General features: G+C 33.5%; 1 protein-coding gene across 10 annotated transcripts in view; it reads left to right on the top strand.

The window, feature by feature from the left end:
• The window catches only part of DLG1 (discs large MAGUK scaffold protein 1), a 272,975-nt gene that overhangs the window by 156,993 nt on the left and 99,482 nt on the right, over positions 1–16,500 (top strand). For all 10 annotated transcript variants that reach the window (XM_042956289.1, XM_042956288.1, XM_042956292.1 and 7 more), the window contains 3 exons: positions 4,885–4,938; positions 12,819–12,869; positions 15,945–16,069. In XM_042956289.1, the coding sequence (XP_042812223.1) occupies positions 4,885–4,938; positions 12,819–12,869; positions 15,945–16,069 (230 nt within the window). The remainder of the gene's footprint in view (positions 1–4,884; positions 4,939–12,818; positions 12,870–15,944; positions 16,070–16,500) is intronic.

Here is a 16,500-nt window from a genome sequence, read left to right as displayed (position 1 = left end):
TATATCAGATAGATTCTGCCAGTGCAGTTGTTGTCTAGATGACAAATTTGTGTTGCTTCCTATTTTGCCATCTTCTCAGAATCCATCCTATTTATTTTTACATTCACTCTAACTTAAATTGATCACCTAAGTGATAGCATTTAACTTTTTTAATGCAATGTCTCAAATTAGAATCCAAGATGTGTTCTGGGATTTGTAAGTTCTTCATATGAAAAAACACTTTTTTTATAATTTAGTAGGAGAGAAGGAGACTGTCATTAAGCAAATAACATAATGAAACTTTGATAAATAGTAAGAAGGAGAAATACAATGCACAGCATAAACACATTTTCTAAACTCCTAATTTTGGCCTGTTTTAAATAACGAGATTTTAGAATTATTTTAACAGTTTGTTTTTTTTAATGTAATACTGCTTTCTGAAATTGTGTAAGAATGCTGCATTGTGTTACAGCAGCAATCCCTATGAGGCCCGTTATTAATGAGATGGAATAGTAAAAATTTGGATGAGCAAAATTATGTTTGAGTCTTGTTATTGATACTTGGGTCAAATTCTCAGGGGTTTGTTAGTTCCTCTTTTTGGAATATCCCTTCTCCCTTTAGTAAATCTCTAAGTGAATTGTAGGACTTTATTATTGTCCTAGTTGAAACATACACAATGGTATATGTTGTTATATATACTATATACAACGGTATATGTTGGTTTCTATGGTTGACAACAAATTTTCCTTTACTATTTGCTGAATCCTCACACAGTCCTCTTGGGTAAAGGCATGTGTTGCTGTCCCTTTATAGATGGAGAAAATGAGTTTCAAGAACACTTATGACTTACCTATACAGTCAGAGTTACTGAATAGTAGAGTGAGATAGAAACATCATTAGAACCAAGTCTTTTGATGTCATTTGAAGTGAGGTGCAGGGAAGAGTTTTTCTTCATTTGAAATAATTTTCAAATAGATTCTTCTTAAGTTTTTTTGTTTGACTCCTAAGCAGAGCTGATAATTTCATGTCACCTGTTCTGCTACCCACTATCCCATTTACAGATCCCAAGGTCTTAAGCTAACCAGATTTGCTACCATTTCTGATTTTAGTGTTCTTCCTACCTCAGCTGTTTGAAAGTATGTACTTTCTGTGGCCAAGTTTTTCTGCATCTCTCCCTTCAGAAGTAACCTGTTCTTTAGCTTTTTGTTGCTAGGGTATTGTGTCTTTCTGCATTGTTTATCATACCCTTCAAACACATTAAGATTGTGCTACCCGTTTAATTTTCATTCCTACCTCCTTGAGAGCTTTGGAGGATTACTTTGTCAGATGCTATTTCTGTATTTTGTGATACAAGAATTTAGAAAATCTCAAGTGATTAAGTAAGAGTATAGTGTATTCCAAATTAAATGTTTTAATTCTCTACCTTCTAACACAGTCTTAAATATTTTTTCTTTATTTTAGGCAGTTAAACTTGAGGCAGTCAGATCATGCCTCTTGTGCTTCATTTATTATAGGCTCTATTTGAGACCATCTTTTATGATCTTTTTAAATGGCTAGGTTTTCTTATCCTGATAGTACTTTTGGTTGAAATTCTTGCCTAATCCTCAATGTGAACATTCCTGGTTTTTGTCCAATTTCATGTTATTAGCATCATTTCCCTTCAAATATGATCATTCCCACGTTAATTATAAGATACATATAAACATAACTTTATTATATATTACTGTGTTCTTTAAGTCAAAATTACAGATTATTCCACTCATCTATATTTTTTATTTTGAACTGAACTTTAAAGTTGAAATCAGCTTTATGATGTGAATGCTAATATCTTAATAGCAACTCTAACCTATAGTATTTCACAACTGTCTTAGTTATTCACATCCCACAAACTGAATAGTTGTCTCAATATAATTTTTTTGCTTTACTTTTTACTATGAAAAATTTCAGCATGTAGAAAATGTAAATGAAATGTAAAGAAATGTAATGAAATGTAAAGAAATTTCAAAAGTCCTTACATGTAGAGGCAGTAGTAATAAGGTGAATTCCCATGTATACTCATCACTAAACTCCAGCAATCATCAACTCACGTGCACTCATATGATCCATAATCCCTCTCATTCCTGACCTCTCATTGTCATTATTTTATTTGAAGTGTATTTAACGCATTGTATCATTCAATATCAGATAGACTTTTTATATGACTAGAATCAAAAGATAACTTCTGTGCAATGATGATTATAACAGACTTTTTTCATTGTATGTTTGTTAATAAATGGGCAGAGGGAACCAAAAGGCTTTGTTGCCTTAATTTTTGAAGAATGTAACTTCTTTTGTGACTTTTTTTTGTGTACCCTTTTCTTTCTTGCTATCCTCTGTAATTGCTTGAGCAAAATAAGGTAAAGTTGTGCCCTTAATTTTTTTAATGAAGTGAAATATTATGAATTTGAGGAATCTCAATGGGTCACTGGGAGATGAATAATTTCAGATACTCATAAAATCTCAAATGTCTGTAAGTTGACTAGTTTTACCTAATAATCTTATATAACTAGTATTTGTACTTCATAGATTTGGTTTTCACTAAATCATCTGAAAATAGATTATTACATTCAAAGGTAGAACTGCATGGAAAGTATATTTAATTTTTATATATAATATTTTTATAATATATAATTTTATATATAATAAAATATTCTCATTTTTAATCTGCTTCATGTAGCCCAGTTGCATATTATATGGTTGTTTAACCATGCAACTGTGTTGTCTTTAAGCATTTTATCGCATTATCATCCAGATGTAGTACTTTGCTGAAAATGGCCTAAAACATTTGAACTCTGAACACTTACCTCTTAGAAATGCCCGTATACTTGGAAGAAGATGGTTATTTTGTGTATAATGTTTCTTTCATGTAGGTTTTATGTATAATTCTTTAGTTAATTGGGATAGCAGAACTATTAATGTTTATAAACATATCCTAAAATTTGTTTAAAGGATAGTTGTCTTTTTGAATGTATGTAAATGTCATTTGATATGGTACATTTATACTCATATAGAAGAAAGATAATTTTGAGGGGGGATCACATACGTTTCTGGTATGTATGTCTGGATATGTTTTTCATTTGGTGTTTATTGCATTTTATTCTTTAAATTTTATTTCATCTACATAATAATTACTTTCCAGCTTACCCAGAAAACCATGCCTTTTTCAATCCATACATAATTAGAGATATGTTATTCTACTTGTTTTTTTGTTTGTTTTGCTCTTGAATTTTTGACCATTGTTATTCAGTGAGTTGTCTAGAATAACGGGTGGAAAGCGATAATTACAACTGAAAATAGAGATTTTTTTTTTCTGGGTGATAAAAGATTGGAATCTTCGTGGTAATAGAAAAACTTCTTCTTGGGAATAGAAAAACTAATGATTTCTGACAACTCAGGAAGAGTTCTTTTTTTTTTTCTCTTTCTATGGCAATAAATAACTTTATTAAAATAATTTTATTAGAAAGTTTCAATAGGAAGGGACAAACTGGCAGCATTTTTGAGAAATAAAGAGAGGGTGTACACTTTTCAAATGACAGAGAAGATTATTTCAAATAGCAAAGTTTTAGGCCTAAGAAATTATTAACTTCATTAAAGCAGCAATGTTATATGTCATATTTTCTGGGAACTGTGATATAATAGTAGAACCCTTAAATTTAAGTGTAAAGAACAAGTAAAATGTAACTAAATGCTTATTACATTTTTTAAATATTTTTTTAATTAAAAAAATTTTTAATTTATATCCAAGTTAGCATATGGTGGATATTTTATTTTTAAATTTTATTTAATTAATTAATTTATTTATTTATTTTTAAATTTACATCCAAATTAGCCTATAGTGCAACAGTGATTTCAGTAGATTCCTTAGTGCCCCTTACCCATTTAGCCCATCCCCCCCTCCCACATCTCCTCCTGTATCCCTCTGTTTGTTCTCCGTATTTATGAGTCTCTTCTGTTTTATCCCCCTTCCTGTTTTTATATTATTTTTGTTTCCCTTCTCTTATGTTCATCTGTTTTGTCTCTTAAGGTCCTCATATGAGTGAAGTCATAAGATTTTTGTCTCTCTCTGACTTATTTCACTTAGCATAATACCCTCCAGTTCCATCCACGTAGTTGCAAATGGCAAGATTTCATTCTTTTTGATTGCCAAGTAATACTCCAGTGTGTGTGTGTGTGTGTGTGTGTGTGTGTGTGTGTGTGTATTAGGTATAAGATTATTATATATATATCATATATATGTGTGTGTGTGTGTGTGTGTGTGTGTGTGTATATATATATATATATATATATATATATATATATATACATACCACATCTTCTTTATCCATTCATCCATCAGTAGACATTTGGGCTCTTTCCATACTTTGGCTATTGTTGATAGTGCTGCTATAAACATGGGGGTGCATGTGTCCCTTCGAAACAGCACACCTGTATCCCATGGATAAATGCCTAGTAGTGCAATTGCTGGGTCGTAGGGTAGTTCTATTTTTAGTTTTTTGAGGAACCTCCATACTGTTTTCCAGAGTGGCTACACCAGCTTGCATTACCAAGGAAGAGTTCTTATACAAAGAATATTTGTGAATTTTTTTAGAAGGCTGGTTAACTTTCTCACAGATCTTAAGAAAATTATGTCTGTTTTAGCAGAAATAATTTATTTCTCAAAAGCAAATCAAATTTAACTGTTTATACTTAATTCTTTTCATCTTCTGGTGCTGGAAACTGGCTCATTGATTAACATATGAAAAGCTCATATAAAATTAAAATTTAAGAAATAGCAAATCTTTCATGTGCTTCTAACATTTATGGACATTAATAATTAATGTGTCAATTTTCCTGTTAAGCTAACACGTTTACAATTCTTTCTTTAAGGCAAACCCTCCTCCAGTACTGGTCAACACAGATAGCTTGGAAACATCGAGTTATGTAAGTTCAATTTCCTCCACACATTTAAATAATTCTGCTTTACCTGTTCAGTTTTTGATACATATACAAAGGTAACATCTTCATTTTCTTTAATACATTGGACTTGTGATGTTCTGTCACTAAGCTGTAGTTGTTAAAGTCAGTGAAGCAATACTGTCCTTCTTTGGTTTTCTTCCCCATACTTATGCAAAGCAGAAATGTTGAAATAGAAATTTAGGGTTTATTTTTTTAATGATTAATTTTCACTAGAGGCTATCTCTGACTAGTAGTCACTTAAACAATGCCATATATTCAGAGTCATTTTAGAAATCTATTTGAGTGACTTGATTTTTAGTACCCAGGCATATATGTATATGTTCACATGTTAAAATAGTTATCTTTGTATTAAATTGATTAGTGCTTCTCTGTAAACTTACTTTGTTAAAAAGCCCTTAAAGATAAATAACCAGAACAGCAGAATCTAATCTAACATTTTTTTACTCCAAAGAAATGTCTTCAGAGATGTTTAAGTAGAAGTAGTTCCTGTGCTTTTTTTTTTTAATCAAATGGTACATAATTTTATAGACTGTAAGTCCTTTTTTCCCTGTTTTTGGACTATAGTTGATTGCAGTCTGTATTTTAAAACACTGCCTAATCCAAAATCATGAGGACACTTAGGTTTTCCTCTAAGAGTTTCATAGTTTTAGCTCTTGCATCTAGATCTTTGATCCATTTTGAATTACTTTTATATATTGTGGAGGTAAGAGTACAGCCTCATTCTTTTACATGTGGGTGTCCAATTGTACCATCACCATTTGTTGAAAAGCCTATTCTTTCTACATTGAATGGTCTTGGCACCCTTGTAGGAAATCAGTTATTAATATATGGGTTTATTCTGGATTCTTAATTCTCTACTATTGATCTTTATGTGTATCCTTATGCCAATACCACATAGTCCTGATTACTGTAGCTTTGTAATAAGATTGGAAATCAGAAGGTATAAGTCCTTCAACTTTTTAAGCTTGTTTTGGCTACTCTGGGTTCTTTCCATTTCTGTATAAATTTTAGGACCAGCTTGTCAATTTCTGCACGCAACAAAAGGGCAACTAGGATTTTGGTAGGGATTGATTTGACTGTAGGTAAATGGGGGCAGTATTGCCATCTTATCAATATTATATCTTCTAATCTGTGAACACAGAATGGCTTTCCATTTGTTTACAACTTTAATTGTTCTCGAAATGTTTTAATTTTCACTGTACGAGTCCTACACTTCTTTTGTTTAATATTTATTCCTGAGTATTTTTCTCTTTTAATGCTATTATAAATGGAATTGTTTTTCTTAATTTCATTTATGGATTTCTCATTGCTAGTGTATTAGACTATAATGGAATTTTAGGAATTCATTTAGAAACATAATAGATTTTGATCTTATATCCTGCAACCTTATTGAACTCATTCATTAGTTTTTTAGTGTGTAGATTCATTTGGATTTTTTATATAAGATCATGTCATCTGCAAATTGAGATAGTTTTACTTCATCCTTTACAATCAGAATGTATGTATGTATGTATTTATTTATTTATTTAGCCTAATTGCCCTGGCTAGAACCTCCATTATTTCAGTGTTTAATAGAAGTGGCAAGAGCAAATATCCTTGTCTTATTCCTGATCCTTGGGAGAAAGCTTTCAGTCTTTTGCCATTAAGTATGCTGTATTATACTCGATTTTCAGTATTAATTGATATAATTTTATTGGCATTGGGGTTGATTCTGTCTCTGTGCATTCCTATTCTTTTTTAAATAGTAAAAAAATGTTAGGGGAAGGCAAAGTTAAGGACAAAAATTCTCAGTTCTTACTGATTTCAGTAATAAGATGGAAATGAAGTAATTTGTTGAAATAATTTCATCTGTTTGTCTTTTTTTTCCTTAAGACATACCACAAATAGTGAAGGTTACAAAAATTCATTTGATTGGACTTTGGTAGTTTTCTTACATACTAAAAGCTTCACTTTTTCGATCTATATCGTGTAATTGATAACTGTAATATTTTTAAATCAGCCTAAATGCTGCTCTTCATTATTCAGTAAAATCTTAATGTAAATTCTTTTGGGGTTAATACTTTGTATTTAGTTATGTTAATTCTTCATTAGGAAGAACATTTTCTTCTTCCCAATACATTCTTATTTTTAGATTCTTACCTTGTAATAGTTTAGACTTTGAAGTTTTTAATTGAAATTACATATTAATAGGAACTATGAGTCACATGAATACTGATAGATAAAATCTTGACTTTCAGTATCTTATAGTTAGAAAGGAATTACTGAGTTGAACCTACACAACAAGGAATTAGTAAATTAAGCCTCCTTTTAAATCTTCCTTTGGAGAACTCTTATACTGACTATGTAACAGGATTTGTCTGTCCTGTTTGGATATATCGGTGTAGGCTGATGAGAAAATTAAAATCTTTGGGTCTGTAAGGGACTGAGGATATCTATGTTACAATTTTTCCTCTGCCTCTTTATGGCATATATGTACCCATAATTAAAGCAAATTATATTAAAAAGAAAAAAAGTTTACAACTTAATAATTAATAAGTGCTATTCCAATATACTAGCAGTAACTAGTTGGAAATGAGTCCATTAACTCTGTCAATAAAATATGAAATACCTAACAATCAGCTTAACAGGAAATTATAGAGCTTGTAGTAAGAAAACTATAAAACTTTGCGGATGGCATAAAAGAATACCTAGGTAAACAGAGAATAGCTCTTATTGCTGAGCAGGAAGATAACACAGAGATCCTCATTTTCCCCAGATGAATCTGTAAATTTGATATAATACCAGTAATAGTTCCCAAAATGAGAGTGTGTTCAGGTGCAGGGAAGGAGGTGGGAAAGGAAGGGAGAAGGGGTGAGAGAAAAAGAAAGGAAGAACTTTAAAATTTAGTTTCTCTGTTGCACTAACCACATTTTAAGTTCTTAGTAACTATATGTGGGTAGTAACTACTGTATTGGACAAGGCAGATTATAAAGTATTTTGTCACAGAAACTGGACAGTGCTGATGTATAGGAAAGTGAAAACTCAAAAATAGCCAAGTAAAATTTAAAATAAAAGTAACTGAGAGATTTCCCTACCAAATAATAAAACATATTATAAGACACCATTAATTAAAGCAGCGTTGTTCTGGTCCAAAACCAGATAGATCAATGGAATACAATTTGCCTTTGATATATGTTGTATAATCTTATTTTTCTTTTGTGGCCAGGTTTTTTTTAGATTAGTTGCTCTTGATTACAGCTCTGTAGGGTTGTTTTTTTTTTCCATATATGTTAGAATTTTTTTTTTTTTTAATATTTAGGAATTTACCAGCTGTTCTTAAATGTCTTTGCTATTTGTGCCTTCCAACCAGACTGCTGCCATAATTTGTTCACCAGTTTACTTTTCTCCATTTGCTCTCCATTTTTATTTTATACTACCATATTTCCTTTTCTGGAAAATCTGTTAAACCTACTTGATGCTCAGAAACTTGAAAGAATATTTCTCATTGCTTAGTACAGCATTCAAGACCTTTCACAGTCAGACCCCGGTCGACTTCTAGTTTCTGCTCCAGCTTTGACCACCTACAGAAGCCCATTTTGTTGATAAGAATAAATTCAAAACCTAGAAAATATTAGCAATGACAGTTCTCAGGAACTATTCTAAGTCTACTCTTATATTTTTAAAGAAGAAAAAAAACTATTTTGTTAATAATATATTTACTTTGCCTGAAGATTGATCTCTCTCATTTTGTTCCCATGTTACCTCTCACCCTATCCTGTTAATTGAGAGTAATAAACCTTATATAATAATATAAATATTAGGCAAGCATTTCTTTCCTATTGGAAAAGAGGAAATTTTACCTTTTATAAAATTACAAAAAAGAAGGCGAAGCAAACCATTTTGTAGTTTTGCTGGAAAACATATTGCTGTTGAAAATATTAGACCACCATTGCTTTTTTTACTTTTATTGTCAATGAGGTGATACTTACAAAGTAATTTTTGGCTTTGGTAATGTACTCGGCATTTTGAAGCCCAGTTTGGGTATGTGTAATGTTGTATCGAATTGTCTCTATATATGAAATAGCAGTTTTAAGTTATTGAGGCTTTAGAAATAAAGTCATTTGGGGTCCATATTGTCTAATCACTTTTCACCTTTTTATGATCACTCTTATCTAGCTAGAATCCTCACTAGATATCAATGACTTAGCATTAAATTAAGCACGAAGTACATTTACCATATGTTTACCTTTTGAGAAGGCTTAATGGTAAAAATATCAAATTTCTTAAAGCAGAAATCATAAGGTCACAATATAGGAATTTTACTTACTGACATCAAAAGGGCCATATAAGCACACTTATGTTGAAATGTTTTCCAGAATAAAATTTCAGAGTATTTAGAAATAAATTAACAAAAATAGAGCTCAGTGTAGCAGTGCTGGGATTTGGCCAAAGCCATATGCTGAGGAAAATGTATTACCTTTAATGGATGAGTTGGGGCACCTGGATGGCTCAGTCAGTTGAGCAGCTGACTTCGGCTCAGGTCATGATCTCATGGTTGGTGGTTTTGAGCCCCGTGTCGGGCTCTGTGCTGACAGCTCAGAGCCTGGTGCCTGCTTTGGATTCTGTGTCTCCCTCTCTCTGTTCCTCCCCTGCTTGCACTCTCTCTCTCTCTAAAATAAATATTAAAAATAGAAGAGTAATCAGCATAAATGAAATAGGCGTTCAGCTCAAGAAGCTTTAAAGAAAGAATAAAGAATTGATAAAAAAAAAAGTAATAGCATAGAATGTGATAGATTAATCAGTAATATTAAAGCCTCTTTGATAAAGACTGAGACTTTTAGCAAGAAAATAAAGACTATACAGATAACCTTTAGAGTAAGAAAAATGGTGTAGCTGCAAATACGAGTTTTGTTTGTTTGTTTGTTTGTTTGTTTTTTACTCATAAAAAAGGACTTCCGGAGCACCTGGGTGGCTCTGTTGGTTGAGCGTTAGGCTGCACACTGAGCATGGTGCCTGCTTAAGATTTTCTGTCTCCCTCTCTCTCTGCCCCCTCCCTCATGCTTTCTCTCTCTCTAAGATAGATAGATAGAATGAACTTCTAGTCAAGTTGGTAGGATATGTATATGTATATGTATATATATGTATATGTATATGTATAAACCTCTTGCATTCTAGATGCCTAGAAATCTGTTAGGAGGTGGGGGTGGGAGGCCAGTAAACTATCCCCTAAACTGAGAAGGCACTTTGAGACCAAAAAATGAAGCAGACCACTCCTTAGACTTGACACAGTTTTTTATTTGCATGGCTGTCGGGTGGTCAACAGTCTATGGCAGCTGCATGGCTATTCTCTGCAACGTCTGGACCTTAGTTCACAGATTTTATAGAGCAATGGGACTTGCAGAAGGGCATTGTAGTGGGGCACCTGGCTGGCTCAGTTGGAAGAGGATACAACTCTTGATCTCGAGGTTGTGAGTTCAAGCCTCACATTGGGTGTAGAGATTATTTAAATCAATAAACTTTTCAAAAAATGGCTTAAAGAAAGAAGGGCATTGTAATGAGATCAGAGGAGGGTTCACATGCACTTAATTGACTACGAACTTTAATTAGATTTTGTGGTGCCACCTGTGCATCAGGGAGGGGAAAGACTATATTATCTCAATAGATTCGTGGGAGGCCAAAGCAAGCCTCATCCTGGTCTTGGCAGGCATTCCTGAGGTATGTATCTTAATTTCCAAAGGGTCCAGAACTCATGACACTGAGAGGTCATCAAGTGAACATGAACAAGATGGTGGGCCAAAGGTGGAGGCAGTATTGTCAGCACTCCGACAAAATCTGAGATTAAAAAAAAAATTATATGTGTAACATATAACATAATCTCATAAACATAATCTCAAAAACAAGAAGAAAAACTCTTTAGGTGAGAAAAAGAGGAAACAGTAGCAATTGGGCTTGAATCCATTATAGCCATGAGAACCCAAAAATGTAGAAGAGATGAGTTTTAAAAGCCCTCAAGAAAAAAACTCCTAGGACCTAAACTGGACCTGAATTAAGTGTTACTTTCTTACAGTATGGTGAAGAAAACAAAGTAGTTTACAAAAGACTTCATTATTCTGTTGTTTCATTATTCTATTGCTGTTTAACAAACCACCCTGAAACTTAGTGGCTAAAAAATAATTCATTATTTCTTATGAATTTCTGGGTTAACTGGAAGGTTCTTCCACTTTATATTCGTTGGGGTACTGGAAAAGGCTGGAAGATCCAAAATAGTCTCATTCACATGACTGGCAGTTGATGCTTGTTACTAGTTAGGAGTGCAACTGGGGCTTTTGGCCAAGGGCCTCAATTCTCCTTCATTTGAATCTTTTCATATGCTATTTGAGCTTCCTCACATAATAGCTCCTGAGTTCTAAGCAAGTGCATTCTAAGACAAAGGTAAATATTACACAGCATCATTTGTGCCATATTCTTTATAACAAAGCTCATCTAGGAACTGCCTAGGTTGAATGGAAGGAGAACTAGATGACATCTCTTGATGGTAGGATGGTTTAGTCATGTTGCAAAAGAGCATGGAGGATGGAGGATGGGAGGCATCTAGAGAAATGCAGTTTATCACAATCCCTATTTGACTCGCTCGGGTATTTTGCGCAGCCTCATCCCATCAGAAATGTTAGAGCAAGACTTGAACCAAAATTAATCTGATTATAAGGACCATTCACCCTTCACCAGTGACCCTCTCTCTGTGGAAATTCTTCCTGGAGGGAGTAGGGAATAAATTGGAAGGAATAAGATAGTGCTTGGTCTATAAGATGTAAACAAGAATGCTTGGGTGGCTCAGTCAGTTGAGCATCCACCTTCGGCTCAGGTCATGATCTCACATTTCATGGGTTCGAGCCCTGTGTCAGGCTCTGTGCTGACGGCTCAGAGCCTGGAGCGTGCTTCAGATTCTGTGTCTACCTCTGTCTCTCTCTGCCCCTCCCATGCTTGTTTGTTCTTTCTTCTCCTTCTCCTCCTCCTCCTCCTCCTCCTCCTCCTCCTCTCTCCCTCTCTCCCTCTCTCTCTCTCTCTCAAAAATAATAATAATAATAATAATATTTAAAAAAGATATAAACAAGGACTTGAATGGGACATCAAATTTAGACATGAAATACATAAGTGAAATTTGTGATAACACTAAAGTAACAGATGCAGAGGTGGGAACTTGCAAGATATATAAAGGAAAGAGTAATAAGTTTTTCAAATTTGATGGTATGTAATGCTCATGAAGAGGTGAGTTATGTATATTAGGAATGAAGTTAAATGATAGATTGGGGTCACTTCATACAGAGCCTTATATTTGAGTTTCTGAAAGTTTTAGAGGGAGTATGTTAGTAGACGTGGGCTCCGAAAAGATCCATCTGTGTAAAACACATTAGAATGATTTGGGGAGTGGAGAATACTAATCCAAGAGATTGGGTAGATTACACTGGCAGTAATCCAGAAGAAATTAACAAAGGCTTGTACCAAGGTAGTAGAGATGACAATGAAGAGGTGATAGTTTTCAGAAAAATTAAAGTGAATGAGTAAGAATTAGTAGCTGATTAGATGTGTGGATCAAGGCAGTGAAAAGAGTTGGAGTTCCATAATACTAAAAGCTGTATATACCCTTTCAGTATTTGAAGTTATAATATCATAAATGTCAACTCATTAATCACATTTGTACTCTTCCAGTCTTTGAAATTTTTACCTAAAATCATTACAGTAAAGCCAAATTATTTGATTACTATCATACTTAACAGGTTTGCATTAATAAATCATGCAAAAATTATGTCTCGACATTTCCAATTTTATACTCTAAATTTCTATGCTACTTCTTTTTTCCTCATTAGGTTAATGGCACTGATGCAGATTATGAATATGAAGAAATCACACTTGAAAGGGTAAAAACTTAATTATCTTAAGTTTCTTATGCATAAATCTGTTGCTTTAAGGAATTCTTTAAATATACTGCTCTTTCATATAGAATTAAAAGGAAAAGATCTTTTAAAAACAGAACTGTGTAATATTAGTTTCTTTTATAAATTCACGTATTATTAAATTAGCCATGGTGTTTTTAGAACATGTTGCCTTTTTTTAATAACCTTTTTTTAAAAAAATAAGCTTTTTATTTAAAATAGTTTTAGATTTACAGAAAAGTTATACCAAGAGTTTCCATTTATCCAGGCCTCAGTTTTGCCTATTGTTAATGTCTTACATTACTAAAATACATTTGCTTCAAGTAATGAGTCATATTGATACATTATTATTAACTAAAGTCTATATTTGGATTTCCTTAGTTTTTATGTTTTTCTCATTCAGCATCCCTTCCAGAATACCACATTACATTTAGTTATCATGTCTCCTTTAGGCTCGTCTAGTCTAACAGTTTCTCAGATGTTTCTGTTTCTAAATTTTACATTTATTTATTTTTCATATAAAACATTGTTGATTCTAAGTATTTAGCATCCTAGTAATGTGGTTATTGTTATCAGTTTTCTTTTTTAGCAAAAAGAAAAAATAGCCATAGTTCTAATGGACAAGATCCTATCGAAAGTTTATGAACTCTCCCAGTCATATAACTTAAGGTTATGAGTTAGATGTGTAAATTTTCTTGAATCATTTACTCCTTAACAGTATCTGCAGTCAAGGGGTGCCTGGGTGGCTCAGTCGGTTAAGCGTCCAACTTAGTGGATGCGAGGTGATCTTGCAGTTTGTAAGTTTGAGCCTTGCATCGGGTTCTGTGCTGACAGCTCAGATCCTGGAACCTGCTTCGGATTCTGTGTCTCCCTCTCTCTCTGCCCCTTCCCTGTTTTGCATTGTCTCTCTCACGCGCACACTTCCTCTCTTCTCTCTCTCTCTCTCTTCTCTCTCTCTCTCTCTCTCTCTCTCTCTCTCTCTCTCTCTCTCTCTCTCTCACAAAGATAAACATTAAAAAAAAGAAGATCTTCAATCAATTGATGGCTATATTTCAGTAATACCACCTTGTCTGACCAGCATTTTGGGGAAATTGTTTTACAAAAGTAAATTTCCTAAGTAGCTGAGTGTCTGTATATTTCAAACTAAAATCCTAGATAATTAGATTTGCTTATTTCAAGCCAGAGTGAAAACACTCTAAGTGCAAATAGACCTAAAAGGGTCTTTTTACATGTGTACTAGATTACAGGTACCACTACCTGAATTTGGATTACCTGTTCAAGTAAGATGGATGAGTAACTCTCAAGTAAGCATAGTATTAATGTATTATACATATTTTAATATGGTATTTATTTGGTGTTTTTCCACCTTACTTGAGATATAATTGACATATAATTCTAACTTTTTTATCTCACTCATTTTCCATCCTTTCCCGTGCCTTTTAAATTTAGTTAGGACTGTACTTTGTTTTTTCACTCACTAAAACACTTGAGTACCAGGAATTGGAGAGGTGTTATTAAAAGATACAAACTTGCAACTAGAAGATGAATTAAGTTCTGGAGATCTCATGCACAGCATAGTGATTATAGTCAATAAGACTGTATTGCATACTTAAAAATTGCTAAGAGACTAGACCGTAAATGTTCTTATTACAGAAAGAAATGACCGTTAAGTGGCATGACAGAGATGTTAGTTAAAGCAATGGTTATAATCATATTGCGGTATATAAATATGTCAGATCAACACATTTTACACCTTAAATTTACACAATGTTATGTGTAAATTATACCTGTTTTTGAAAAAGCAAATTAAAAAAAAGAACTTGATTACCTTGGTGACTTGGTAACCTCATACAACCTATTGATACTATTATTGATATTCTAGCAACTCTTAAAGAGTTTACACTGAAAAAAATATTAAAACAGAATTGTAGGGCACATAATAGAAGGTATGTTTAAGCTGTTCAATATTAACGGTTAAGTAATCAGTTCAGATATATCTGCGTGTTTGAGTTGCCTGAAAGCCAGAGTTAGAACATTAAAAAGCAAAAACAAAAAAACATTTTTTAAATACCACTGCTTAGAACAATTGTCCTTTAAGACTTTTTGGTAGCAGTAGAAACTTCTTCAAAGAAATTATTCAGAAATATAGTATGTAAAACAAGTAAAAAGCCCTGCTTTGGCAAAATTGACTTTGTTGTCAGGAAAGCTCACCATTTGATTTCTCATGTTGGGCTTTCAGTATTAAAAAATATCTTTTGCTATTTGTGTGTCTTGGCTAAACATGTCAGGGATGGGGGAGTGGGACATGTCAAGGATGATGACTTAGCAGATGCAGTTTGGTCATTTTAAAATAAGCTGATGGCAAGGTTAGCAGAAGAAAAACACCATTCCCTGCCCCATTTTTTTAAAGCTGAAATAATGTTAGTTTTACCTATCCAGAAATAATTGCAGCAGCAAGATCACATCAGTTTTTTACTCTTAGAGAAATTTGCCTTACCAAGCATGAGTGGATACATTCTAAAAGAAAGAGGCCTAATAGCAATACCTCTGCAGAAGGGTGACTTGTCCTAGTACAAATTGCCTGCACTTTTAAAGAAAGAACCATAGACTAGACTCCAAAAGTACTCAGTACCTACTTAGAAGTAATACCTTTGAATTTTTTTTTTTTTTTAATGTTTATTTTTTGAGAGACAGAAACAGAGCATGAGCAGGGGAGGGGCAGAGAGAGGGAGAGACAGAATCCGAAGCAGGCTCCAGGCTCTGAGCTGTCAGCACAGAGCCCGACACGGGGCTCAAACCCACGAACCGTGAGATCATGACCTGAGCTGAAGTTGGATGTTTAACCGACTGAGCCACGTAGGTGCCCCTACCTTTGAATTCTTCGTAGAGACAAAGGAGTTTTACTTATATTTCTTAATTTAGAATCTTCATATTCCCTGCCTATATACTTTTATGTGTGTTCCTTGTGTCGGTACAGTTTCTAGGTCCTATAATGACAGGAACCTACCAATAAAGGTAATTCTTATTCAGGCTCAAATTTTTTTTTTCCTTTATCCCCAGGGAAATTCAGGGCTTGGTTTCAGCATTGCAGGAGGTACGGACAACCCACACATTGGAGATGACTCAAGTATTTTCATTACCAAAATTATTGCAGGGGGAGCAGCTGCCCAAGATGGAAGATTACGGTATGTTTTGCATTTTATGTTGTGATGCTGAACATACTTTGTATATTTTTCTTAAGGCAAATTGAACAAGGCATCAATACAAATAAACACTATCATAATAACCAATATAAGGTAGATGCTCAAATTACAAATGAATGAGATAATTGTGCTCTAACCATTGTTTCCCTCTTTTCATTCAGGAATTTAGTTTCTCTGATATTATAACACTTTGAATAATAAATTTGATGGTTTTAAATGTGAACAAATTCATAGAAATCGTATTTTTATTTTTTATTACTTTTTTAATGTTTGTTTATTTTTGAGAGGGAGGGAGACAGAGTGTAAGTGGGGGAGGGCAGAGAAAGAGGGAGACAGAATCTGAAGCAGGCTCCAGCCTCCGAGCTGTCAGCACATTGCCCAACGCAGGGCTCGAACCCACACACTGTGAGATC

The sequence above is a fragment of the Panthera tigris genome, chromosome C2 (genome assembly GCF_018350195.1).
Source record: "Panthera tigris isolate Pti1 chromosome C2, P.tigris_Pti1_mat1.1, whole genome shotgun sequence".
In the NCBI taxonomy this organism is placed as follows: Eukaryota; Metazoa; Chordata; class Mammalia; order Carnivora; family Felidae; genus Panthera; species Panthera tigris.
Note: the sequence above shows the minus strand (reverse complement) of the source record. Positions and strands in the feature narration are given on the sequence as shown.